This window comes from Thermobia domestica, chromosome 2, assembly GCF_964235325.1.
Source record: "Thermobia domestica chromosome 2, izTheDome1.hap1.1, whole genome shotgun sequence".
NCBI lineage: Eukaryota > Metazoa > Arthropoda > Insecta > Zygentoma > Lepismatidae > Thermobia > Thermobia domestica.
In genome coordinates this window covers 48,854,362-48,881,961 of record NC_137455.1, presented here as the reverse complement: position 1 = coordinate 48,881,961, position 27,600 = coordinate 48,854,362, and the positions used below count along the sequence as shown (strand labels likewise).

The following is a 27,600-nucleotide window of genomic DNA, read 5'->3' as shown; positions in this document are numbered from 1 at the left end:
GTGAGAAGATAGTAACATGAAAAAATACAGATTTGAGGGCTAATATTTTAGGGTAAAAGTTTACTTTTATTGGTAATTTTCTACGAAACATCATGTAATTGTTTTTATTTCTGAAATCAATTTCCTTAATATGCATTACCGGTATATCATATTAAGAATTCAAATGAATGTAACTTGTTATTGAACTTCTCTGTATATAACTTCGTTGCTTACATTCACCGAACTTGTTTGAATTTTAATAAATAACTTAAAGACAATAAAGAACATAGAAAAAAGACAGCGAGCTAGATAATATCTGAAAAATGCTACTAAATGACGCAATAGCTGTTTTGAAGACTTTCTGTATACTGGAAAAATGAGTGACGAAAGTAATAACGTCTTGAATTGCATACCCAGATTTCTGGCATTATATATATGTATAACATTTTGCAGTTTGTATCTAGCTCATTTTTTTAATTTTTCATGTTAGTTGGTATTCACACTAAATTTAAAAAAGGTGAATGAGTGAATGTAGCGAAGATTCTTAAAGACAGAAATACATTAGGTTTACTATTTGTCTACTCATTTCTTATTTTCCATAGAATAAGTAACAATATTTTATAAATTTACTCACTAAAGAATAATCATTTTGTATGAATACATCTACAAACCAAGATCCTGGCGGTGCGTAATTTCACATTTAATATATATATCGATAGAATATAATTCCTTCCGTACCGATCCAACTCTTTCTAGAATAAGATAGAAAATTATGATTTTTTTACTTTTGAAAAAATGCTTTACTGAGACAATCAAGGTATTAAGTTTAACTTTTTTTCCTTTCAAAAAAATAAACAATTAAAATCTTCCGCATACGTAAGCTAAACTTGGCAACAGACATCAACCGATCAGTGCCGAAAGGGAGGCCAAATAAGACGAAAACACACGATCTCTACAGACGCGTGCGAGAGTTAGTTACAAAATCGCTCGATCGCACGTAGGCAACCGACAACAACAACAGTGTGCATAACATGTTTTGAGCGCAAAGATAGTGTTTACCTTTTGTTCTCTTATTTATTGTGATGATCCGTAGTTAATTTCTGAGAGAAAATACACAATATTCTTGAAGATGGATATTATGTATCTTCCTGATTCTGTTGCATACCAGGTTATCCGCTCATCTGTACAAGACACTTTTTATAAACGTTGTGAACAAACGTGGACCTCCAAAACACCAGGTAAGTGGGCAGGGCGGTCGTTGCCATTTTCTAAACAAACATTTAGTTGGTAAACAAAAGGTGTAGAACTGCGTCCTACATTAGTGGTTGCTTCGATTTCCCTTTTCCACGGCACAGACGCTCACTTAAACCCTAACTTTTTAGTTACCTGCTTGAAAAGCATGTTTTTGTTCCATCAATATTACCTATTTATTTCAGTTATATTCTTGTTATTTATAGCGTTCTCTGAAAGTTTTATTTATTTTTTTTTTTTTTTTTTATCTTCAACATGAGGAGTTACAACACTTCATTAATCACTATCATTAAGGAAACTGATGCAGGACGACAGTCTCTCATGTCATGTCCTACAACTGCAGTTAAGTATTTCTGCGCAAACATGCGAATGAACTACACAACAATTTTTAAAATGTTTAACATATTTTTCTTGTCAAAGAGCACTATTATTCAAAACGAAACGGCAGAACAGTCAGTGTATGTCAACGATAACCGTATTAGGTGTGATGTCTAAAATCTAAAATATTAAATAATTTTCAAATATAAAATGAAATAATACGTATCCACGTTCGGGATCATGAACTGACAAATTTTTATACATCGAATTATAATTATCCGAACATGAAATGCGATTAGTTCAAAAATCCTGGGCTAAATGCGTTATGTCCTGGATTGAAAGACAAGATAAAAGCAAATGGATGTTATAGGCGAATTAGTTGGTGGATTAAGGAGAGTAGGAAGAGACGGAAAAATTCAGACGTGATGTTCATAATTTTATATGATCAGGAATCGAGAGGTGAGTGCTTTTTACCTATAATCATCTTGCCTTCTATTAAAAAATATTCTAATTTAACAAAGTGCGATTATTTTTCGTGATATCCAGAGGGTGAAAGTGAGGGGGAACGTGGGGGGGGGGGCGCCGTCCCTTGCTTCCAGAAAATATCCGTGGCTTTCCACCACTTCCCAAAAAATACAATGGGCAAAGATAGTCACCGGGGACGGCGTGACGTCATGCGTCCCCCTACCTTTTCAGATCCACTTTTACCTCTGGTGATATCCATATCAATTTGACAATGTGATACCCACAGTACATACGTATCCAGCTAAATGTTCCAATCGTATCATAATTCAGACATAGAATGTCTTGAAGATTCTTCACTGCACTCCCCAGTACTCTAAATAATATTAAAGGATAGCACAAACAGATTAACAATGCCTTAAATTAAGAAAGATAGCTATCCACTGTATACAAAATATTAAAATAAATTAACAGATACCGTGGTTCAAATATTTTCTTATAGCTCTGGAATCTATAGGTGCAGTTTGTGACGTCATAATGGTTGTCTTAAAAATTTTTGCAATATATGAATTGACTTGAAAACAATTATTAATTTATTTAATTAATTTTACGTATTAAGGAAAATACTTTTCAGGAAAAAAGAAAAGAAAGAACTATCATTTGATATTAACGACAAAAATGACAGAGACTGGCTCTCAGGGCGCTGGGCCAGCTAGTAAAAGATTTGTTCCAATTGTAAAAAGGCGGGTGTCCACTACGAAGTCCACACCTTGATTTCATTTCTTGCTTCTGAAAAACTAGGTTTTCAGACAACTGCCCTTAATGAGCTAAGATGCGGTAAAATTCATATGTGGAACCTTGCTTTTCTAAATTGGATTTCAACTTTTCTAGTATATACGACTTCCCAGTCCTGTATTGTATTAAATAATAATTGTAATAGGAAACGGCAAACATTTCCGTTTGTGTGTGACGCTAATCCTAATAATACACTATTATCTCTATCTGCGCATTGGGTGTTAATTTAAAATTATTGCGACGATTTAATTGCAGCTTAAAAACTAAAATAATTAAAATGAAACAATACAAAGTTGTAAATTAATAATGGAGTTTGGGGTGGTTAGTTGGCAAACTAAAATGAATAAACTGTTAAATATTACCAAATAAATCTTTTAATTAAGCATGATTTTAACTCACAGCGGTTCGAAAGCTCGGGCTTAACCGCGAGCAATAATAATAAAGCGTCTGATAAATTTGTTAAGACAGATTTTCAATTGCTTTGTATTACCTCTTTTTTTTTAAAAAAAAAAATCAGGAAAAACGAAAATAAGTTGTGTTATAAGTAACATTAATTAGGCATCAGATTTTTATGCAAATGCATATTTTGTTTCTTATATGCATCTCTGTAAAACTTGGTAAACTTCCTAACAACAATAATACAAGTCGAATTTGAAGATTTATAGTGCATATAAATGTATATTTCATAAGTTAGAGCATCTATTGGTGCATATTCAGCATATTCTATAAGTTTTTATTTCAGATATATGCTTACAGTTAAAAACGAAATAAATCCAATTTAAGTTTGTATTTGTAATGCATTTACATGTCTATGCAACAGAACGGCTTTCTGCATAAGAAACTGGAAGAATGCCTACTTTATCGAAGATCAACGACGCTAGCAACGGATCAACAGGGCAAAGACGCTTACAATTGCCAAGACGTTAAGAAAAATCTGATAAAGACATTGTCATATTGTGTCGACATCAATTCAGAAACAAGAAACGCGATGAATGCTGCTCAGTGAATGCGTAACTGTAGTCGACTAAGCTCTGCATGAGCTCCAGTCAGTTTCTGGTAAATTCAGGCGCTCTGTGGAGAAGAAATTGACGGATGTTATTGTCAGAAACTCTGATTACAAAACAATTGAAGCCATGGGAAAATACATTCAAGGGTTAAATTTCAAAAATAAATATAGATACTAAACTTGCTCCTCTATAAATATAGTCCACTAACATCTATTGATATTAACAGGTCGTTTTTGGTACAAATGCCACAAACTAACACCAAAAATTGGAAAGAAGCATCTTTGACACACTGTAAGGCTAAATACAGTAACGAGTAAATACTTTAAAAACGAAATCTTTATTTTCTGCACAATGGAAACGTGTATAAAAGTGAGGCTCGTATTATTTTGTGTAAAGTACATGCACTCTAAAATACAAATGTGAAGAAAAACTAGGGATCTTGTTCTCATATCACTGTTATTTTAACCTCATAATTTGTGTGTGTGTTTTTTTTTTTAATACGAGTATATAACTTCTGTCATAAAAAAAAATCTGAAGCGAGTCCCTGAAAGGTAAAGTACACTTTCGATGTTATATTTCACATACGAAACTTTGTCACAACTTTGCTGTATGTTTGAAAATGCTCCTTTATTGCATTGTTAGTGCATATTTTAACATACTTAACAATATAGTTGCATACATACTTCACGAATTTTAAGTGCAAAAAAATCCGATGTCTAGTTATAATATATTGGCAGAAGTGTCCGTGGGAAGAATAAAGTTTAATGAATATGAAATCGGAAAATTTAATATTGTAGAGAAAACATCTCCAACTTTAGCATATATTCACATTGGACATTATGAAAATATTTTTTCCTCTTTAGGATAGAAAAAATCGAAAGCGTTAAAACACGTATTTCTTTATTAGGATCACCAGTAAGACTTTCAAGATTGTCCGTTAGTACTCCGTTACTCTATACGATAACTCTTGAAGAAAAGAAACATTTTAATAGTGTTTTGAAGTAGATAGCTAGAGCGAGATAGTGCTTTCGTTAATGAAGTAAATGGTAACGTTTTTGATGTACGATTGTAGTTGAAAATCCATGATATCCCCTAACTTCTACGCAACCTGCACAGTAGCAAAGCATTGTTGGTTGCCTATGATAACATAATGTGTACCTTCTCTGCCAAAAGTTCATTAGTAGGACTCGGAAGTTGAAGACCTAAAAACTGCCTAAAACAACTTATAAAAAGACCTAAAAATAACTTAAAAAAGGACCTAAAAACTGGGGAAAAGGACGTAAAAATAAGACCCAATTTAATTAGAATTACATACTTAATGAATATAATGCTCAAGAAATACAAGCTTCTAGTAGGTTAATGGTCTGTACTTCTTCCATAAACTGAAGTACGAACTAAAGTACCGTCAAATGGGGGAATAGAAACACATTTTTGGCCATATGAGAATATAAGTCTGGTAATGTTAAAGATTTCGCGTATCAGATTATTCCAAAAGAAAGGTCTTAATATGCTAATGAATTTCAGTAAACGTCATATTAACTTATCAACTCCACTTTTCTTCACCTTGATTTTTCTTAATGTTTCTATTCTCCCCTACCCATGGGGTGAATAGAAACAATTACTTTATTTTCATTGTTGTTTCTTTTATACTATTGGAAAGGTAAAAAAGAAACAGCGTATTTGTTGAAACGAACGATTTATTTGATACCTGCAAGATATTAGTTCAATAAGACCAGTATTACATAAGTTACAAACTTATAAAACAATACAATGCACAATATAGGTATAAACGACCATATAGTTTTGATGATATTTGAATAAGATTTAAACCACTGAAATCATCAGGGAAACTTATCATGAGTTGAGTTGATTTTGAGGTTTACGTCCCGTTCAGCAGCGAGGCTATATGAGACGTGGACCTACTGATTAACGTAGAATCAGAACTACATGAGCTCCCGCCGGGAATCGAACCCAGGTCTCCCACGCCAAAGGCGCGTACGCTAACCGCTTAGCCACGAAGGGGCCCGAAAGTTATCATATACTTAAAGCGTGCTGACGAACTCCTAATAAAGCCCAACAGTTTCGTTCTGAAAATTTCATTGTTTATGTGCTCTCTTATAAACACTCCCACATATGCATCATGTTCCCATTTTTGCACTTGGGTGCTGAATAGTCTCATCGAGTTTTAGCTTCTCATTTTACCACAGCAAAATCACCAGCTTTAGAAAACCATCATCTAGTTCGTGATCGTCTGGAATGTTGTCTTCTGGAGTGTTGTCTTTCTCCTCTTCCGACAATACAAAGGTAGGTTGAGTTTCGTTGTGATTTGATGAAAATGTATCATTTTCAGAAAACAAACCAAACTCTTACCAGAAACATCTATTCGTACTCTCTTCTTCCCTTATTTAATTTTTTCGTCTTCTCTCATGCTCCTGAGAAGATCCATAAGGGAACGGTTTACAGTCTGAGATGACTTTTGCTGTTCTGTTTCTTCTCGTTCATTGTCTTTTTTTTGGCAACATCCTCAGTATTTGGTCTCGACAAAGGGGAAAAATTCCACACTTTTCAAATCCAGCCCTGATATTTTCCTCCTTCAGTTTCACACTTTTTTTTTTCAGAAGACTTGGAAATTTGTTCTTAGAGATGGTTGATACATTCCTATCAGGTCCTTTTTTCTGCTCCTCAAGAATTTTCCACTCCTTGAGGAATTTCAAGAATTTCCCAAGAAGTGTTTCTATTCACCCCACTAATTAAAAATCATAACAATAACCCAGTAAAGTTAAATTTTGATTAAAAATAATTTACAAAAGGAAAACTTTTACTATGAATGTCAGTAAATGAAACAACAAACTACAAAATAGGCATATGCTCAAATGCAACAAATATGAAAATGTCATACTTACCAAGAAAGTTTAAGGAGCGCTAAAATACCGTGTAAGATTTCAGTAACACATTAATGCTACTGCCGTCTACCTCAGTGTTCCCAACTCAGTAAAACATTTTGTCTCTGCCCTGGACACTTTAGCCGTATAAGACTATGTTAAGAAATTTCAGTTTTCTTGATTAATTTATCGTCCAGATAAATCCAAAACTAATCTGGGAGTTTTGTTTCTATTCACCCCCATGTTTCTATTCACCCCATTTGACGGTAAGAAAACTTCCCACCCTTGTTGCTGGAACATTGTTACGCCTCCTTATCTGACTTGTAATTGTTGCAGATCTGGTCTTATCAGTCCAATTGTTGAAGAATGTCTTATCTTTTGAATTTTCCTTACTAAAGGAAAGATGTTTAACAGGTGGTGGTGATTTGAGTTACTGGCTAGTAAATTTATAGTCGAAAGATGAAGTGCAAAAAAAGACGTTGAGACCTATGAAAAGCTTTAAAAAAAGACCAATAAACAAAAAACCACCGAAAAAGGCAAAAAAAAAAAAAGACAAATAAAATCCACCATTTTCTGGCCTACAATGACCCAAAATGAACATACATTATGCCAAGCCTCGTCTTCGGGTACTCGTATAAAAAAAAAAAAAAAAAAAAAAAAAAGATTTTTCCTCAACTATTCATTAGCTTTTTTAGTTTTTCGCGATACTCTTTGTTGTCTTTATCAAAGTTTATTTTTAATTGAGAGCTTATATATCGAAAATCACACATCTAGCTTAAGCGAATGTTCACATTCAACATTTCCTGAAAAAGGATCAGAAATCTTAATACTGTAGAAACTGACCCCCTTTCTTCCTTTAAGAGTGATTTAAATGTGTCCTTATTTTTAACGTGGAGCTTATATGTCAACTCTCCCGAACTTAGGAATTTGTGAGATACTCTATTCTTAGCAAAAAAAAAAACTCTAGGATATTCCAAGATTTTTTTTCTTACCCTTTGCTTTCGTGATAAAAGGATATTTCTGTCCAAATTTAACGGTTCGATCTACAATAATACGGCATGGGCGTTGTTGAGTGAATCACTTTTATTTATCATACGTAATTGTATACATAAAAACGCAACCAAACGGGTAGAAAGCGTTTATTTCTAGGCACAAGCTCCCAGATGTGATCTCATGCATTGTAATTTTGAGACAAACTTTGTATGTTGTTTCTTTTTCGATGCACTTCGTTTACCTTCCATTTAATCTCAACACCGATTTACATAATTTACTCACTCGTATTTACCATTTTTTGTCAATAATAAGGTACGGCAATAAGATCTCAACACAAAGATGTATTACTTGATATTTGAAACCAAAATTTTAACAGTGAAATGGCTTAATCTGATGTGTTACCAGGTTGATTAAGTTGGTATCAGATACTCACAAATTGTATTCGTTGGATACATACTGAGAACATATAAGATAACTCTAGTAGCAGAGAATAAATATTTAAATTCAGTTCGACATATTGGTTATTTGGACTCTCGGTAGACTTGCAAATTACATTGGTATCTAAATCGTATGTATTTTCACTTAGAATCAAACCCTGAAACCATCGAGCTAATAATTTATTCACGAGCGAGCATAATTGAATTGTTTTGCTTCACAATCTAAAGAAAGAAAAACATTCCCGATCCATATTATCAAAATATCAAATCAGATGCTTTAAACGATTCACCTTTAATAGTACGCGTCCTCAAACACGACGATGAGGTGAGTTGGTTACATTATATATGATTTTATTACGGATATGATAGAAGGTAAAAATGGAGAGAAGGATATAAAAGGATAATTTTTGCGTTAAAATAGATATATTCGTGGGACTGACGTGAATGAACGCTTTTCGTTCTCGATAGTTATAATGATCATGATGATATACGTAATGAACATAATTACTTCCGCTACAAATACCATTTAGGAGGAAATTATTTTCCATTTTTTAAATAAAAAAATGTTCTTTCCTCTAGAAATTTTCATAATTTTTATTAAGCAAAACGGGAGAAGAAAGTAATAATAATAATAATAATAATAATAATAATAATAATAATAATAATAATAATAATAATAATAATAATAATAATAATAATATCGTTCGAATAATGTGAAATGTTGAGGGTATGACAAGTTGCATTTAAAGTGTATAATAATAATATGGGATTGTGCAGTAGCGTTAAAATGCTATATAGCAATTCACTAAGTTAATAATATGATTTTAACGTTTGAAACATATTGTTAACGTGAACTACTAACCATGGCGAGCAGTACTCTTAGTAAGACTTTGCCATGGGCTGTAAATAAAAGCAACAGTAAAAGAGAAGGGAAACACATTGAAGAAATGCGATCTTGACCGATGGATATACTTCAATGTCGACGTTTTCTTCAAGGCTATTAAGAATCACGCTACAAAACACGAGAAAGGACGCCAAAGTTCGTAAACATACAGATATTATTTTTAATTTGCTTTACACGAAAGGGAGCGAATAAAATATTTTTGCACACTTAACGCAAGTTCAGCATTATTTTTAGAACACCATATATTACTTTCCAAATTCCAATCTGTGTGAATGTCGCTTGCAGGACTACTACAATTGGAAAGTGAAGTTACTTTCTCTTTGCTCCAACACTATCAAATTTTAAGTACACGCTCATCTTCGTTTGATCACCGAACTTTGCGTGACCGAAAGGCAACTGGCTATAAGCAAATAAACACATTCCCTCATCTACGTACGAGTATTAATAATTGTTTGTTTCTGAAAACATTTAAAGAATGAAGAAATAAGTCAGAAACCATGAAGATATAATCTTACATAGTTTTAAAGATGTAACCTAATTTTTTAATGGTATGAAATTTATGGACTTCGAAATACTGCACTAGTTATGAATAACGAGAGTGTACGTAACGATATAATATTTACATAATGCTTCGAAAAACTGACAGCGTAACACTTCTTACTGTCATACACAAACTCGTTATCCTTTCATTTTTGCATAGTAAGCAAATGTTATGTATTACTATCACACGAAACTGCTAGGTATTCATCTTGTAAGGAATGTGTAGATAGCCGTAACTATTTCAAAGCCAACCGTCTTACTTTAAACATTTAGATAAACATTTATATCAAGAAAGAATTAAATCAGGCCTTCTTGTACTTGCCTAGTGGAACGGCGAAAGCAAAAGGAAATAGCAGTTAGAATGGTCAACCCTAAAATAAAAAGGAACCTCCCGCTTGCAACACGATATTGTTAGCGTATTATCATTTAGTAAAAATGTATACTCAGTATTCTGTAGAAAATTAGAGATAAAATTGAGTATAAAATAGATAAAATCAGATATCTCAGCACAAGTACACAAATATTTTGATTGGTTAGAACGTATTGATTCAAAATTACAAAGTTTGATTCTTATTTTTGTCTTCAGTTTATGCATGAGATTCTTTCACGCTGCAAGTGAAAAACGAGGTCTCGTGACCCACAATGAAGTTGAATGAACGCTGCTCGGGCAACAAACGAAGTAGGTAGGCTTCCTGTGTTCACCAGTTAGCAGCGTACAAATATATACAATAGTTCCGTTTTACTTCACGTTCAAGTGCCTTAATATATAATAATTGATTCTAATGTACTGCGGTACTGGTGCTATGTAGCATTACCTAAATGGTCATTGTTTCTCTCATCTACAATAATTAATATAGTGCGTGTTTATAAAGGTTCCAAGCTTCAAAATGACCTTTTATATAATGAATTTCAATTTATCTTTGTCAATATAGCAGTCTCGCTTTAGGAAGGGAAACTGGTTTGAAATTCATATAATTGAATTTTAGGTTGCCTTCATTAACCAAAGACAATAAAGGGAAAATATGAAATGAAACCTTTAACATTCCAAGGATATACCTCACTGGCTGGAGGATAATAGACCTAACTGCAAATAAATAATGATAGAAGAATTTGTGGAATGAAGTTATTGGGAGAAACAAGAGAATTCTAGAAAACCCATGAGCACGATGTCCATCATCAACTCACATAGCGTGTGGTCAAACCACACATTCTTCGCACGAGAGGCGAGTGTCTCAAGTCATCGTACTCGCAACGAATAGAAAAAGATCCACTTCTCTTTTCATCCAATTGCCTGGATCCTCATCTTTTTTGCTTACATCTACTTGATGTAACGTACGAATATTTGTGAAATGTAGAAACTTCTATTGATTTCATAATATTAGATTTAAATAGCAACCCCCAAAAGAAAGAAATCTATCATTCTCTTGTGGTTTAGCACGTAAACGAAAGTTAACCTTTCACTAGTGCCTTACAAATATATTAATTTCAGTAACTAATTCTCTGTTCTGGGTAATTTACCATCACACTACACGGAACAAACATGTCACCAATTCTTATACATGAAAGGACAACTTACCACAGGCAAGTTTGTCACTTAATTTACCAAGTGAAAAACAATCCTCACTAAACTTGCAATAAACGATAATAGAGTAATATTCCCTTCAACAAGAAACACCTGAATAATTTGATACATAAATAGCTTCATATCATATATAATGCATAGATATCGCAGAAATAGGAATACAAATTAGAAACTGGATCCAGTTGGCTAACAACAGAAGTCAATGGAGAACTTTTGTGAACTTCCGGGTTCCGAAGGCTATAGAGTTAGTATAATGTATGGAGCGCCTAACACTCTGAATTTAGTATAACAGATTTTCATTTTTTTTAAATCTTTATAATGATCTTCAAATCTAAACTCTGAACACAATATTCACAATTTATTTTAATCAACTGAATGTTACAAATTATTTTAAAAAGCAATCTGTTTTTGTCACCTAGTTAGCTTTGCTTTCCGAATAACACAACTGCCATGGAAATACTTGACAACTTCGTAGAGAAAAGTGCTTATTAACAACTGATTAAAAGATTGGTTTTTGTGTCATCAAATGGAATAAAAATTAGTTACATAGATGTACCGTTTCTTTTATTTTTTTACGTTTCCTAGGCGCCTCTTAATAATGCTTGTTTATTAGCAAGTGAGACAAAATAACTGAATTATCTTCGCTGTGACAGTTAAAAACAAGTGCATGTGAAGTGGGAATACTTAAATAAACTCCGAAAAATGCTTTTACTATATATATATATATATATATATATATATATATATATATATATATATATATATATATATATATATATATTATCAAAAAAAACTTTATAATGAATAATAGAAAAATGTATCATGTTTGTGTTAATTACGCTAAAGAGGATGGATCACTAATGACAATGAATTTGATTATGGGAAGATTTGTGAAATTAGAATGTAAGAGGAAATGGAAAAATCCTAAGAAAATCCTGAACACGATGTTATCCATAACTAATACTAGTAATTATTGAGCTCTTGTGTTTTGCGTCTTTACGGAACACCCAGATTATGAAGGATGGTTGGTGCTTACGTACTTTCGTTGTAACCGTCAGGTTCTAAGAATGTTACCATATTATCGTGAAAGCATTTTTAAGGATCCTCATTATTACAACCGTGGCACGTGTGAAATAGGTGAAATTTTTTTCCTTCTTTCTGAATGACACATTCCCACCTAATTTACTCATGATAATTCAAATTTGTGCAAGGAAGCTCCATACCTGTCTCCTATCAATGATTCTTTTAGTTTCTCCCACACACAAAAATCCTTGACATATTTCTTTTTATATAGCAGACTAATATTGAACCTCCTCACCATGGTTTATATCTCAAAAATATCTACACAGACAGGACTAACGATGGGTGGTCGTTTCATTACTTTCACACTTGTGACCAGAAAGTTATTACACTACAAAGTCAAGGTTGAGAGATTTTTCGGACAACCCATATTATATATATATATATATATATATATATATATATATATATATATATATATATATATAATGATAGATGCGATGTGATAGTTTGTTTTTTCAATAACTGTCCCTGTGTCTTATTTATCTTGTTCCTCTTTACATCTAACATGTACGTAGAAATAGTAATGTTACATCTCACTTGCTAATAAAAATTGCCAGTCATTATATGATACATATATATATATATATATATATATATATATATATATATATATATATATATATATATATATAGTTGATCGATTGAAATTTTTATTTTACGTCGGATGAAATAAACCACCCTCTATAACGCAACCAATTGGTGGACCGAGATCATGCGAACAACGTCATAAACTCCGGACATGTTCAGAAAACAGGCTGGGGTACATAGTCAAAATACAATGTATAGTTAAATAAAGTTGTGTAAAGGTGGACCATCGAGAACACACAATTGCTAGTGGTATGCCTTCATGAGTTCAAACTGAGACATATTACACATCTAGCTGCGAAGAACAGTCCATTTGGGCCATGGAGTAGTGAATAAACGATTGGTTTGTCAAATTTCGAGCCAATGACACAGCATTGGAAAACGATTCACGCAATCACTATTAAAATCATCGGGATGTTCTGGTGAGCTCTTAAAAAACACATGGAAGCGGATCCTTGAAATTGTTCGTGCAATTACAGCCGAGTTAGGCATTACAACTATCCGCACTCGCTAAGGTGTGGGTGGCACATGGTTCGACACAGCCAACAAAGATCGCAATCTGAAAGTATGTAATTCTCTGAGTGTACGGAATAACCAGAAATGCTTCCTGCATCGGATTATGATGAAAAATAGATCCATCATGTCTTTCCTTTCAGGTAAACCCATTCCTGGTTATCATTACGTGTTGAACTCCATAAAATGCACCGTAAACTTGTTCGCAAGCGTCCAGCAATAGGCCACATACACTATGTGATCAAAAGTATCCGGACACCTGGATGAAAATTACTTACAAGTTCGTGGCGCCCTCCATCGGTACTGCTGGAATTCTATATGGTGTTGGCCTACTTTTAGCCTTGATGACAGCTTCCACTCTCACAGGCATACTTTCAATCAGGTGCTGGAAGGTTTCTTGGGGAATGGCAGCCCATTCTTCACGGAGTGCTGAACTGAGGAGAGGTATCGATGTAGGTCGGCGAGGCCTGGCACGAAGTCGGTGTTCTAAAACATCCTAAAGGTGTTCTATAGGATTTAAGTCAGGACTGTGTGCAGGCCAGTCCATTGCAGGAACATTTTGGTCGTGTAACCACTCCACCACAGGCCGTGCAGTATGAACAGGTGCTCGATCGTATTGAAAGATGCAATCGTCATCCCCGAATTGATCTTCAACAGTGGAAAGCAAGAAGGTGCTTAAAACATCAATGTAGGCCTGCGCTGTGAGAGTGCCACGCAAAACAATAAGGGGTGCAAGCCCCCTCGAAGAAAAACAACAACACCATAACACCACCACCTCCGAATATTACTGTTGGCACTACACACGCTGACAGATGACGTTCACCAGGCATTCGCCACCCTGCCATTGGATCGCCACATTGTGTACCGTGATTCGTCACTCCAGACAACGTTTTTCCACTGTTTAATCGTCCAATGTTTACGCTCCTTACACCAAGCGAGGCGTCGTTTGGCATTTACCTGCGTGATGTGTGGCTTATGACCAGCCGCTCGACCATGAAATCCAAGTTTTCTCACCTCACGTCTGACTGTCATAGTACTTGGAGTGGATCCTGATGCAGTTTGGAATTCAGGTCTGCCTATTACACTTTACGACGCTCTTCAACTTTCGGCGGTCTCTGTCAGTCAACAGACGAGGTCGGCCTGTACGCTTTGGTGTTGTACCTGTCCCTTCACGTTTCCACTTCACTATCACATCAGTCACAGTGGACCTAGGGATGTTTAGGAGTGTGGAAATCTCGCGTACATACTTCTGACACAAGTGACACCCAATCACCTGACCACGTTCGAAGTCCGTGAGTTCCGCGGAGCGTCCCATTCTGCTTTCTCACGATGTCTAATGACTACTGAGGTCGCTGATAATGAGTACCTGGCAGTAGATGGCAGCACAATGCACCTAATATGAAAAACGTATGTTTTGGGGGTGTCCGGATACTTTTGATCACATAGTGTACATGGTATCTTCATTCATATATGTTGTACGAATGTTGTTCAAAGGACGTTGCAGATTTTCTGAGAGTTACAATATGAATCCCTTCCTCTCTTACTGACTACTTACTATCTCTTCCGGTATCTCGATCACTTCTTGACAAGGATGAAGTTCATGATAACCGGGTGATACAACGTGCAGTTGAGGAGTTCTTCACATCACAGACTCCAAGCTTGTTTAGTCATGAAATCCAATCGTTGGCTGATCGATGGCAAAAGACGGTAGCTGCAGCCAGAGACTACTTTGATTAACCGAGTATTATAGTTTTACTTTACATGTTTATTTCGCCTTCCAAAGTAACGCATAATGGACATTTCTATCGCACCAATATGAAATCAAGAGAGATGTATAGAGAAGTGTAATAGCATGTATTTGAGGTTCGGACACTGGGAATGGTTAAAAAAAAGTCATGCCCTTCAATATGATTTAACGCTTCAGCTATGAAGTCACTACATTTAAAACAAAAAAAGACAACGGTCAGGCTTTCTTGAAAAAGACCCAAAAACAAGGTTACTTGATATTTCTCGGTGATATTACTAGCGATAGCGGAAAATCGCCAGTTGGTAGATGAATTTAAGTTTTTTCGGGGGGACAGGAACCGAATAAAAAATGATTTTACCTCATCAAATGAAATGTAGCGCGTCCTCATTATCAGGAAGTTCATTAAAATTTGGCAATGGGAGCTGAAATCGTAAGTTACGCTTTTGTGGGTACTCTGGAATACCCTCATTACAGATCCAATCCTAGCAGCAAATACACGGTGTTCAATGGTCTATCATAGAAAAACATGCATCTTTATGGTACAGACATATTACAATACAAAGATATCCAGTGCCCCAAACTGGACACTCCTTTTGCGTGAAAATGCCGGATTTTCGTTCGCATTCTAGGAAGTTAGGCGGAAATGAAAAGGTGAAATTCGAATTTTAAGCATGTATATATTTAAGTATTTGCTGCGAAAATTAGCTGTAAATAATTCGTAATTTACAGAATGCAGTCTCTCCCTTTGCATTCTTAGCAAAAAGTAACACTAATGTACTTTCCATGTTTGTACTTAGATATACGATAAAATAAGCGAGGCTTATAGGCTATATAATGCGTCATCTTGGTGGTTCAATATTGGTCACGGCAAATACATGAAGAGTCTGTGCATACTCATACACTACTTAGCCGCAAGGTCAACCATGCGTGTCTTGAATTAGAAAGTGTCTACAACAGAAGGCTACAGTTTCATTCTCACATTATAGTGTAGTGTTTGGTAGTATGACGTAGCTTCCGTATTTAATTTTCGACATGCTGTAAATTAAGTTTCATTACATGAGAAAATGAACGAATCGAAGCATTTCGTTAAAGATATTACACATAATTTAAATTCAAATTTGAAATACATATTTGTGTTCAGTAAATTTCTCGTCTTCCCTCTATTTAAAATCTGTGACACTGATTCACCTGCAGATAGTTTGCTTTGTATTTCTTCAAATAGGCTTGCTTCGTAAAGTATATTTGCTTAGCGCAGAGCAACTCTGCAGATGTTTGACGTAAATATTCCTTTCAAATCAGTTGTCTACACATCTGTAACTCCACATCTGCACAGAAACTAAGTACTACTTCAGGTAATAAAACAGACGGCTTCCCGCACATTACGGCTTCCTGTACGTACCATTCATTGCTTGAACGCTAACGACTTTATCTGCTAAACCTTCACTGCATTTAGCAAGATTTGTACAGAAATATTTAAGATTTATCACGACTGTTGGTTGAAACAAAAGACTCCCCCCCCCGAAAAAAACAACAGACATGACGTAGTTTATCAATTGACTTACGTGAAGGAATAGTTATTGTTGATTGTTCCTTTCCAGCACAAACCAAGAACTGGATTCTAGTTTTAAAGTGAGATATGGATCGAACCAAGTGTTCTCATCGGGGACTGAACCCGAGGCCAAGCACAAAAGAAGCATTCATGTTGTATGATTTAATTGAAGCTTGAAACGGCTGATCCATAGCAGGTAAAAGTTTTATCAATTGAAATCACACACGTGCCATATCAATATACTTTTATAAACAAGATTATTAAGCATATGGAATTAAAATGTTTTCCCGAATCTATAATTTATATCAGAAAATATTATGTACTTTCTCAGTCAAGTCAGAACAACGTCAGTTGCGTTCAATCTAAAACTGCGATATCTAAAAGTTCGCACTCCAGAACTGTGATAGTCTTACCTTCAATACTTTATTATTATTATTATTATTATTATTATTATTCAACACGTAATCGCTACATCGTTATTTACATATCTTGGAGATGAAGAGGGAAAAGAAGATTAATCTCAGAAGTGCACATGACACAGAAAAATACAATTTTACGAGGGAGGGCCAAACGAAACCCTTAAAAAGAAATCTTACATCTTACTTTTCAACGTAGTTTCCTTGACGTTGAATACAGGTACCGGTATTCCGTCAATTCGAAAATTTGAAGAATTCTTTTAGTCGAGATTGTAGCCACTCGTGCGCCGCATTTTTCACCTCTTCATCACTACTGAAATGCTCATCTCACATCGCTTCTTTGAGTGGTCCAAATACATTAAAGTAACTGGGGGCAAGGTTTGGTGAATAGGGAGGATGAATGACACTCAAATTTGATGTCATCGATAGTCTTAATGGTCAAACGGGCACCATGTGGCAGGCGTTTTCACTCAGTCAGTAGGAAGACACCTGAGGACAAAAGTCCTCGTCGTTTACGCATTATTGCAGGGCGAAGTTGATTTGTCAGCAGGTTTGAATACGAGGCACTCGTTACTGTCACTCCTTTTTCCATGTACTGTTCCAAACTTACACCCTTTACATCCCAGAAGAGAGGGAGCATGACCTTTTTTGTTGATGGTTGAATGCGGAATTTTTTTGGTTTCGGCGAAAAGCTATACCGCCATTCCTTGCTCGCTTTTTGGTTTCTGGTTGATGATAGTGAACCCAGGTCTTATCGTCTGTAACAATCCTGTCCAGAAATGCATCGTCCTCGGCACTGAAACGAGGCAAAAGTTCTTCACACGCGTCGACGTGACGATTTTTCAATTCAGCTGTCAACTGACGTGGGACCCATCTTGCAGACACTTTATTGAAATGCAAAACATTATACACAATGTGTTGAGCTGAGCCAAAGCTAATATTCATGATTGTGGCGATTTCTTTCAGCGTAATACGCCTGTTTTCCTTTACAAGCTGATCCGCTAATGCAATGTTTTCGTCGGTCACTATGCGGTGAAGCTGTCCCGGTCGAGGAGCATCCTCCACAAATGTTATGCCATTTTTAAACTTCCCACACATGCAGGGGCAAACACGAATCACCATACTTTGTTGCTAGCCTGCGATGAATAGCAATTAGTTTCACATCTTCATTGCTTAAAAACCGAATCACCGAGTACTGTTCTAAAGCGGTGTTGGATAGTAGGCCGGCCATCTTGATACTAATGCTGCCGGGGTCGTCGTTCTTCCAGCAACACTCTGCCACCTGTCGGTCATTAAGTGCAACTCAAGGCATATTAGTGTCACGTATCGAAACAATTGTCCAACTTTATGGCATTTGATTACATTTTTAAGGTATTCATCTGATCCTCCCTCGTAGATCCGTCGTTATTAGCAAAACGATTTCAAGAAATTTCAGATCATCTTTTGCAAAAGAAATGCGGTACAAAAATATCTATCTTTCCTTGGATTTCTTTCTCTAGTAAAATATGGACCGTAAATTCTTCTACTTATCAGATAAAACGACGAATGAACACCTTATATCTCTGTATGTCACATTCAAAAGTGGATTAACTTCGATAGTTTTCGAAGAAAAAGGAGTGGTAATGGGTAAATTTCAGTACACACTTCTGAGTGGTTAAATATGTGATTTAATTTATGACTGAGAAAACTATAATTAATTGCCTAAATATGATTTAATTAAAGACAGAAACCACTAATCCATCACAAGTAAAACTTTTATCATAAGAACTTAAGAATAATGTAAGAAATAAATGTGAATCTTAAAATATGAATTAAATGTGCATCTAAAGTAAAACAGTTAAGTTAGTTATACAGGGTGTTAATGAACTATACCGAAAAACTGTAAGAGGTGATTCCTTACCTCAAAACAAGAGAAAAAGTTCATATGGACCCATGGCGAGAAGTTCATAGTTTCAGAGCTAGGGCTGTCCAAAATCCCGAAAAAGCTAAATTTCAACAGGCCCTATTTCGATTTCCAGAAACTGTGAATGATGGTCCTTATCAGCATAAAGGAAGTCACGCATACACAATTAAAAAGTGCATATTTATCAATTTTCAATAGATGTACAGGGTATTCCCTATACAGTGTAATTCTCAGATATGCTCTCAATAGAATTTTCAGATAAATTCTGATTTCAAAGAAGGGTCCAAAGTAGGCAAGAGGTAAGCCTTGACAACAATGGACATCCAATGCTTTGGAGGGAAGTCGGAAGTGTTAGGAACCGGCAGCTCCATTTTTTTTTTATTTTTATTTTTATTTTTATTTTTTTTTTTTTTTGTGCGCGTGTGTTCGGAAAAACGTGTGAAGCGATGTATTTCGTCACGGCATATTTCACGTTTTCTTCACTTATAAGAGTGAAAGAAAACATCGCAGCATGCGTTTTCCCGAGTACGAGAGACTGTGCTGCTGAGATCCTTAACACATCCGGTATCGCGCCAAAGGATTCCGTGTTCATGCTATCAAGACTTGTCGTTTGCTTACTTTGAACCAATCATAAAGTTAGAGTGTATCTCAAAATTCGGTTGAAGGCATGTCTGGGAATTTCACCCTGCAGGGAATAAATACTCTGTACACCCATTGAACATTAATGAAATATGCATTTTTGCGTATGCGTGACTTCCTTTATGCTGATAAGGACCACCATTCACAGTCTCTCGAATTCGAAATAGGGCTTCTTGAAATATATCTTTTTTGCGATTTAGCACAGCCCTAGCTCTGAAACTATGAACTTTTCGCCATGGGTCCATATGAACTTTTTCTCTTATTTTGATGTAAGGAATCACCGCTTGCAGTTTTTCGGTATAGTTCATTAACATCCTGTATATATAAGGACACGCGTTAGAACTTGAAGATATAAACATAACTATGGTGTAATTTTTCAGTAAGTTGAAAAACTTCTGTTAAGCTAACGACGGACAACGTCACAGTTGTCACCGTGTGTGTAAGTAAGATTTGAAAAACCGGAACCAGAGTAGAAGAGAGTTTGCATTTAAAGATTTAAGTGCTCCAAAGTTCATGTTTCTTTGAACAGAGAAGGATGCCTCTTAGATAATGTTAGAAATGTCGTACTACTTAAGAAACTATTAATTGTTGGCTCACATAAATAGTTTGAATCAGTTATCACAGTTGCTTCAAACCCAATGTACAGCTTAAGTAACGTTACGCTTTTTCCTATTTATAAGTCGTGTTTATATTAAAATTATTAAATTGATTAACATCATAAATTTCTTTTAAAATGTTTCATGTCGATGAGCTTTCGGAAACCGCTGTCTGCAGTATTTGCTGAAAATGCTATTTTTACAGTTATAGGAGCAGTTTGTTCCGCTTTAAGTATGAAACAAGCACCGAAACTTCAATCCCAATTTAATACGGGATCTGAAAGACACATGCTAGATCTCCACTAAATCTTCAATTTAATTGCTGTAAAATAGATTTCCAGGTCTGAACGTAGCTATTTAATCAGATAACAGGTAACTATTTCCTATTGAATAAAAGTTATATTTACTTTACGGGTGTCTCTCATCTTCCATAAAATATTATACAGGTAGTAGATATACTTTGTATACTAAAATTTGTAAATATTAGGTTAAGTTAATGTTTCCATAGATACCACATGTGATTTTTTTCTTTTTCTTGTAGCTAAACAAGAGCCAGTAAACCCTAACAAGAATAAGCCAAAATCACCGTGTCCACTATGTAAAGAACAAAAACGACGGACGCTGGCAAAGTACATACGAAGTATGTCACAAAAGGATAATCAGTCAGAATACTTCATTGAAGAGGAGGAGGAGGAGTGTGAAAAGAAGGTAGACGAAAAATCAGGAGAGAGAAAACAAGAAGACTTACACAAATAACACACATGTAAGGGATCTTTGGACAAATATAAACTTCCCGCAACAAACTCAAGTGCTTTATAATGTTCCAAGATAAATAGTTTTGGGTACAATAGTGAACTAAAAAAGTATGAACATCGTATCTTCCTTAAATAGGAAATGGACGGAATAAGTCATAAACATATCAATGGTACAAACTATGATTACACTAGTTAACAAAGATTTTGTTACATAAAAGGAAATACCTGTTCTTAAAGGAACTTTTTGCGCTGAATTCGAATATGCACTCGGTTTTTCTCCATCACGTACGATTTTCCCGTAACAGAGGGATTTTCGGGAAAATCCCTCAAAAATTTCCCTTTTCGTTTATTTTACACCCCAAGATCTTGTCCCCTTGCATATACTAACATAGAAATTATACCTAAGTATACTTTGATTCATATTTAACAAACCCTCCAAGTTTCGTAATAATCGCTTTATTCTTTCTAGAGAAATAAATATGTTTGTATGTATACTGTGTGTACTGTTTATTGCACCTTATAGTAATGCTTTCAGATCTCTTAAGTTGAGGTAAAACGTTTTGCTTTATTACCACAAACACATATATAAAATATAATACAATATAATTTACAAGTGTGACAATTTACAATAAACAATAATACAAATGTACCAAAAGGTCATGAAAAGACAATCAAAACTATCACAATATATGAAACTTCCATTGGGTTACAAAAACGTACACTACTTCCTTTTGTAAGAAATGTTGCATTCTGTAACAAGACCTCAACAATAGTCCCCATCATTGAAGGATCCCATCGTCCCTGTTACCTTTTCTCCATTGCCATTATATCTTGGTGGAATCTTTCCCCCTGTTCGTCGCTGAGAGCACCTAGGTTAGCAGGAAAGAAGCTGAGGTGGGAGTGCAAAAAGTGCATTTTTAAAGACATCCTACAACCCAACTCTTTGTATTTCTGTATCATGTCCTGTACGATTTCTGTGTAACTCTCAGCTTTGTTATTGCCCAGAAAGTTGCGCACAACACACTTAAATGCTGTCCAGGCAGCTAGCTCAGCACTGTTTAACTTGCTGTCAAAGCTATCATCAAGCATTAATTTCCTAATTTGGGGACCAATAAACACTCCCGCTGAAATCTTAGCATCACTCAGGTTAGGGAACTTATCTCGCAAATACTTGAAACCTTCACCAGATGTGTCCATGGCTTTGACAAAGTTTTTCATAAGTCCTAACTTGATATGAAGTGGCGGTAGTAATATCTTATTAGGATCTACCAAAGGAGCGTATTTGACGTTGCATTCTCCAGGTACGTAATTCACTCTAGGTTCCCATTCCTTCACTTCATAATGTTTGTCATCAGCTCTGCTATCCCATACACATAAAAAACATTGGTACTTCGTGTAACCGCACTGCAGTCCTAATAAAATACCAACTACCTTGAGATCACAACATATTTGCCAACAATGGTCCTTGTAATTTATAAGATTTAGCAAAGTTGACATGGTGTCATAGGATTCCTTAATCTTCACTGAGTGCGCAAGTGATATAGAAGGTTTTTTATTTCCATTATGGCGTCGATAAATAACCTCCATTCTTCTGGAACGTAAGGAATTCCTAGCTCCGCCATCAACCCATTTATATCCGTACATACGCACACATTATCTTGCATTGAGAAATAGCTTGAAAATTGAACATGCCTTTTCCTGTACACTGATATGTTCGTTTCTGCATCCAATAAGTTCCACTGCTAGAGCCTTGATCCCAGAAGTTCCGCCTCTTGTTTTGTCAGGTGCAAATCACGGACTAGGTCATTAAGTTCACATTGCCGGATGAAATGTGGCTCGCGAACACAGTCAGGGATGAACGTTGGATCCTTGGATGTACATGTTGATGTCGATGGTTCATCAAGGTCATGATCATCATCAGAGTCTTTTGGCCATATCTCTTCCCAGTTGGTAGGGGGCTCGGGAAGTGGAAGTTCATCCCCGTACGGAATAGGTCTAATTGCGGATTTAACGTTGGGATAACTTATTGTGTATTTGCTTTTTTTAGAATGTCCCTTAACTACATTCTATTTTTATACACGTTTCTAATTTACAGAGAGCAATACAAGTGTGTTGTTGACTATTGTAAATATTCATTTTTATGTCTGTGTTTGTAGTAATAAAGCAAATCGTTTTTACCCCAACTCAGGAGATCTGAAAGCATTACTATCAGGTGCAATAAACAGTGCACACAGTATACATACAAATATATTTATTTCTCTAGAAAGAACAAAGCGATTTTTACGAAACTTTTAGGGTTTATTAAATATAAATCAAGGTATACTTAGGTATAATTTCTATGTTACTATATGTAAGGGGACAGGAGCTAGGGGAATAAAATATCTGAAAAAGGAAATTTTTGAGGGAATTTCCCGAAAATCCCTCTGTTACGGGAAAATTGTACGTGATGGAGAGAAACCGAGTGCATATTCGAATTCAGCGCAAAAAGTTCCTTTAAGATCAGGTGATTTTTCTCATGTAACAAACAAAAAGTTTAAATTTGTTAACTAGTGTTATCAAACAATTTTCTACAATTTTCTGAGATGAGGTTCTGAACATAGACCTTTTGTAGTATTGTTGTAATACTTTGGCCACCCACCTTTCTTTCGAAAGCTTATACGTAAGATGATTTACAGAACAAAAACATAACTTTTGTTTTTTGTAAATATCATATTTAGAGGTTAGAGAGGTTTTAAAAGAACTGTGGGTGGTTGTATTTTTCTGAACGAGACTGAACTATGAATGTGATTTGTGTGTTCTGCATCGATTACAAGAAGCGTCAGTGTCGGTGAATATGCGGTAGCTTTCAACAGGTACCTTTTAAATGTTGAGTTACAATAATTTTATGCACGTTCACATCAAACCCACTGGAATTGTGTGAAATAATTTTCTAATAACAAGTAAGAAGTGCTAACACTGATATAAAACTAGCATTGCGTGGAGGACGAACAATTGTTTGTTTTATATTCTAGTTAAAAAGACGCCTTTAAGAAACTTAAAGTTCCTATTCTTGCAAGGTTGATGACTCATTTGCTTAAAAAAATATCCATCATTTTCACAGCTCTGTAAGTTGTTGATAGACTCTAAAACAATTGTATAAATTTAAATGTTTACTTGGTATAGGTTTGGTTACATACTAAACCTACAACTGATGAAGTTAAATTGCTAATGAACACTGTCACAGCATTGCCATATTGCATTCAGACTTCAGTAAAACAATCTTGGAATGTGCTACAATATTTACAATTGAAGAAGCTCATTGTCTGATTAGTAAATGGTGACGAGTATAGATTTTATTGCATGCTACACTGAATACCTAAGAAAACAAATATTTGGTTGTTTAGAATTTTTTAACGTACTGCTTGACCAACTTAAGTATTTCCACCATATTTATTTTTCATGCGAAATTTTAATTAATGGAAACAACACAGATATTTTATTCTTTGATTTTTGTTCCTATATCGGCTAATGAATAGTTTCAATGATTCAACAAGTACTCCAAAAGTTTCATTAATATTTTGTATTGGAGTGTCTAAATTAACCTTCATAATACATTTTATGACTTATTATACTAAAAGTATGTTCAAATTGACTTTAAAAACATAAGAAATTCCATACAACAAAATCATACAAATAGTCAAATGATATTTATAAGACAAATCTCGTTTAAACATAATTCAGCAATTCAGAGGCGTAGTCAAAAACTTATTTTAAGAACTTCGTTCGAAAAAAAAAAAAACTAAAAAAGGTAATGAATGAGGTTGTGTCAGCAGTTGGCTTTTGTTATCACATTCTGGAGAAATAGATCTTGTCACTTCGGTCGAGGGAAGTTTTATTATATAACCGGAGATTATTTGCGAATTATTGGGTGTGCTAGCAGACAGACTTGTGAAGAGATTGAGAACATTTTCCGAACTATATTCTTTTTATTGGAGTATTTTCGCTGAGAGACATAAAAGCATAAAATCTCATATTCATTGTTTATTTACAAGTTTGTAATAAGTTTCAAAATTTCAAATATTTTGATGGGCTATCTATTGATAGTGCTTGTAACTATTACAAGTGAAATTGATATTATTTTGTTTGTAGATCCGATGCAACTTACGGAATGATACTTGTCAAAGCACAGGGTATATATTCGAATATACTGTATAAATGTAATTAGCTTTTCAATACATATCCATGCCTGAATTTCATAAAGTGGTGGTGCTAGTATAAATAACAACACAGCTTGTGTAAAGGATCGGACCGAGACGTATTCCTCCTCTGCAGCTCAGAAATACTGCCAGACGATTATATATAAAATATTATTTTCATGTCTCTTTCTTTTCAAGTAACACTACTGACGTAGTCCAACCAATTACATTATTAAATATATTTGTTTAAGTTTCGTATTGCATATAGTCCCGGGTTGGACTTTCATAGAGGGAGTCTTCACAAATATTAGGATATAATTGTAAACCTTAAGCCTAAATTATATAAGCCAAATAAACCTTATAGAATGTATTCTGGGATTCAAACGCCATATGGATAACAACAGGTTTTTCTCGTAGGAAAAGGTACGCTTGCTCAAAAATGAGAAAACAAACAAAGTCTCAACTCAGTTCGCTGATACTTCCGAATAATTTTAACATCTTTAGCAAATTTAATCAGAATGCTGTTTTAGTGTTCAGGAAGATATTTTCACAAATTATATTGGAAGCAGAGAGTCCTAGTGAAGAAATTCGAATCAACTATAAAATCCAATAATTAATTATAAATCCTTAAATTTAAAATAATAAATTGAACGAAGTTTATTTTGGTTCTGATCTGAATTAAATATTTTTTGTCCTTAATGATGGAATATCAATATATCTACAAATTCGCGATAATCTCGCCATACGCACTGTTCCTGTTTACAGAATAAATTTGCTTTTACTGAACTAAATTTGATAATATGCACTAACTTGTGACGTGTGGTTTCACAGTTTTAACATTACTCTTTGTTATCATAAAATTACATTTATCAATTCTAGTTCAGACAATTCATTTTATATATATATATAATTGAAACATCGACCGCTTATCTAGTCTAACACCTAAGTCGTTATAAGGTATAAACACACAACTTTTAAATTGCATTAGTAGTTTCTCTTTTAAAAACTAATAAAAAACTAAACATTATTTCGTTGTTGTTTGCAACAATAACTGAGTTGATAGCTCCATTAAGAATATTTCGCGCTATGCTTTAGTCACATAGTTAAATGTCAACTTCTCGGTAGACTTACTTTTTTTTACACAATATTCTGAGTAATTTAAGTAACAAGATGAATGTTTCAGAAAAACTCGTGGGGGTGCAGATAATGCACACTCGACTTAGTGACGAAACAACACTGTCTAAAATTTCCAGACAAATTTGGGTTCACATTTTATAATGTTTACACTTTTCTTGAGCTATGATGCGCATGAAATACGTGTCTTGAAACAACATAACCTTGAAGTTATTTTAAGTGGTATTAATTGTCAGTAGATCGTCACTGTATGTCTAACTATCCATCCATATACTGCGTTGTCAATTTCAGTCAACAATATTCTTATTTACGAAATTGGACAAACTATGAAATTAAGTCTTTTCTTAATACTGTATGTTCTTTTGGGGTTAACAGTTCAGTTTCATATATTGTGCAGCATATATCTAGTCTTTACATAACGTAATATAACATTCCTTATGTTTAATATGCCTAAACTATTAGAACTGGTAATAATTCTTAGAATATAATGGAAAGAATGATGAAACCCATTTTTTTTATTTTTAATAATGTGTCTAAGTATATTAATAGTACTGATACGTAATAAAATGAAACAAACAAATATAGTAATTCTTTCGTATAGCAACTTGCTTCCTTGTATATAGTATATTTAGGTGTAGATGAGATGTATGTACATATATATTTTGTTTTTTGCTACTATATATATATGTATATAAATGTTTTGCTTTCGTACCTGCAGATATAAATTAAAAGTTGTGTATCACGCACTGTACAAACACAATAAATAAACAAATAAATAAATGTTTTGCATTGTTATTTTAGGTAGTTGTATATGCGTATTTCAGGATAATCACAAGCTTAAGCTACAGATTAAGCTCCGTGTTGTCTAACGAAAGCTATTCAGCAGATGATTCTGTTATGAAATATTTGTTTGTAAAATCGCATGTGAGGTATTTTACAGAACTACCCCCCCCCCCCGAAAAAGATTAAACTACACCTTGTGGATATTCTCACAGAAGTAATTTATGCAACATTATAAGAATAATAATGAAATATTTATGTACGAAATATGAACAAAATGGCTTCAGTCGTTTTTGACAAAATCGTCCGAAAAACTCATTCCTCAGAATACACTAACCCTTGTAGATTTTAAAGAACAAATGAGTTATGCAATATTGTCAGCACATTAATGAAATATAAAGAAAATCGCCTCAGTCGTTTCTGAGAAAATCGTCTGTAAAAACTTAGATTAAAAAATCTACCCCTCGTAGACCTTTTCAGGCGAAATAAATTATGCCATATTGTCAGGCTATTAATTAAATTATTTGTGAAATATGAACAAAACCGCCAAAGTCAATTTCGAGAAAATCGTCCGA

At 34.5% G+C, this 27,600-nt stretch overlaps 2 protein-coding genes across 3 annotated transcripts in view; one reads left to right on the top strand and one right to left on the bottom strand.

Moving 5' to 3' along the window:
* neb (kinesin family member nebbish) overlaps window positions 1-27,600 on the bottom strand; it is a 194,969-nt gene that overhangs the window by 75,865 nt on the left and 91,504 nt on the right. The window lies entirely within an intron of this gene.
* On the top strand, window positions 927-27,025 carry LOC145671831 (uncharacterized). The gene is made up of 2 exons (XM_081741061.1): window positions 927-1,217; window positions 20,723-27,025. Exons 1-2 carry the CDS (start codon window positions 1,109-1,111, stop codon window positions 20,935-20,937), a joined length of 324 nt encoding a protein of 107 aa, XP_081597187.1. The 5' UTR covers window positions 927-1,108; the 3' UTR covers window positions 20,938-27,025.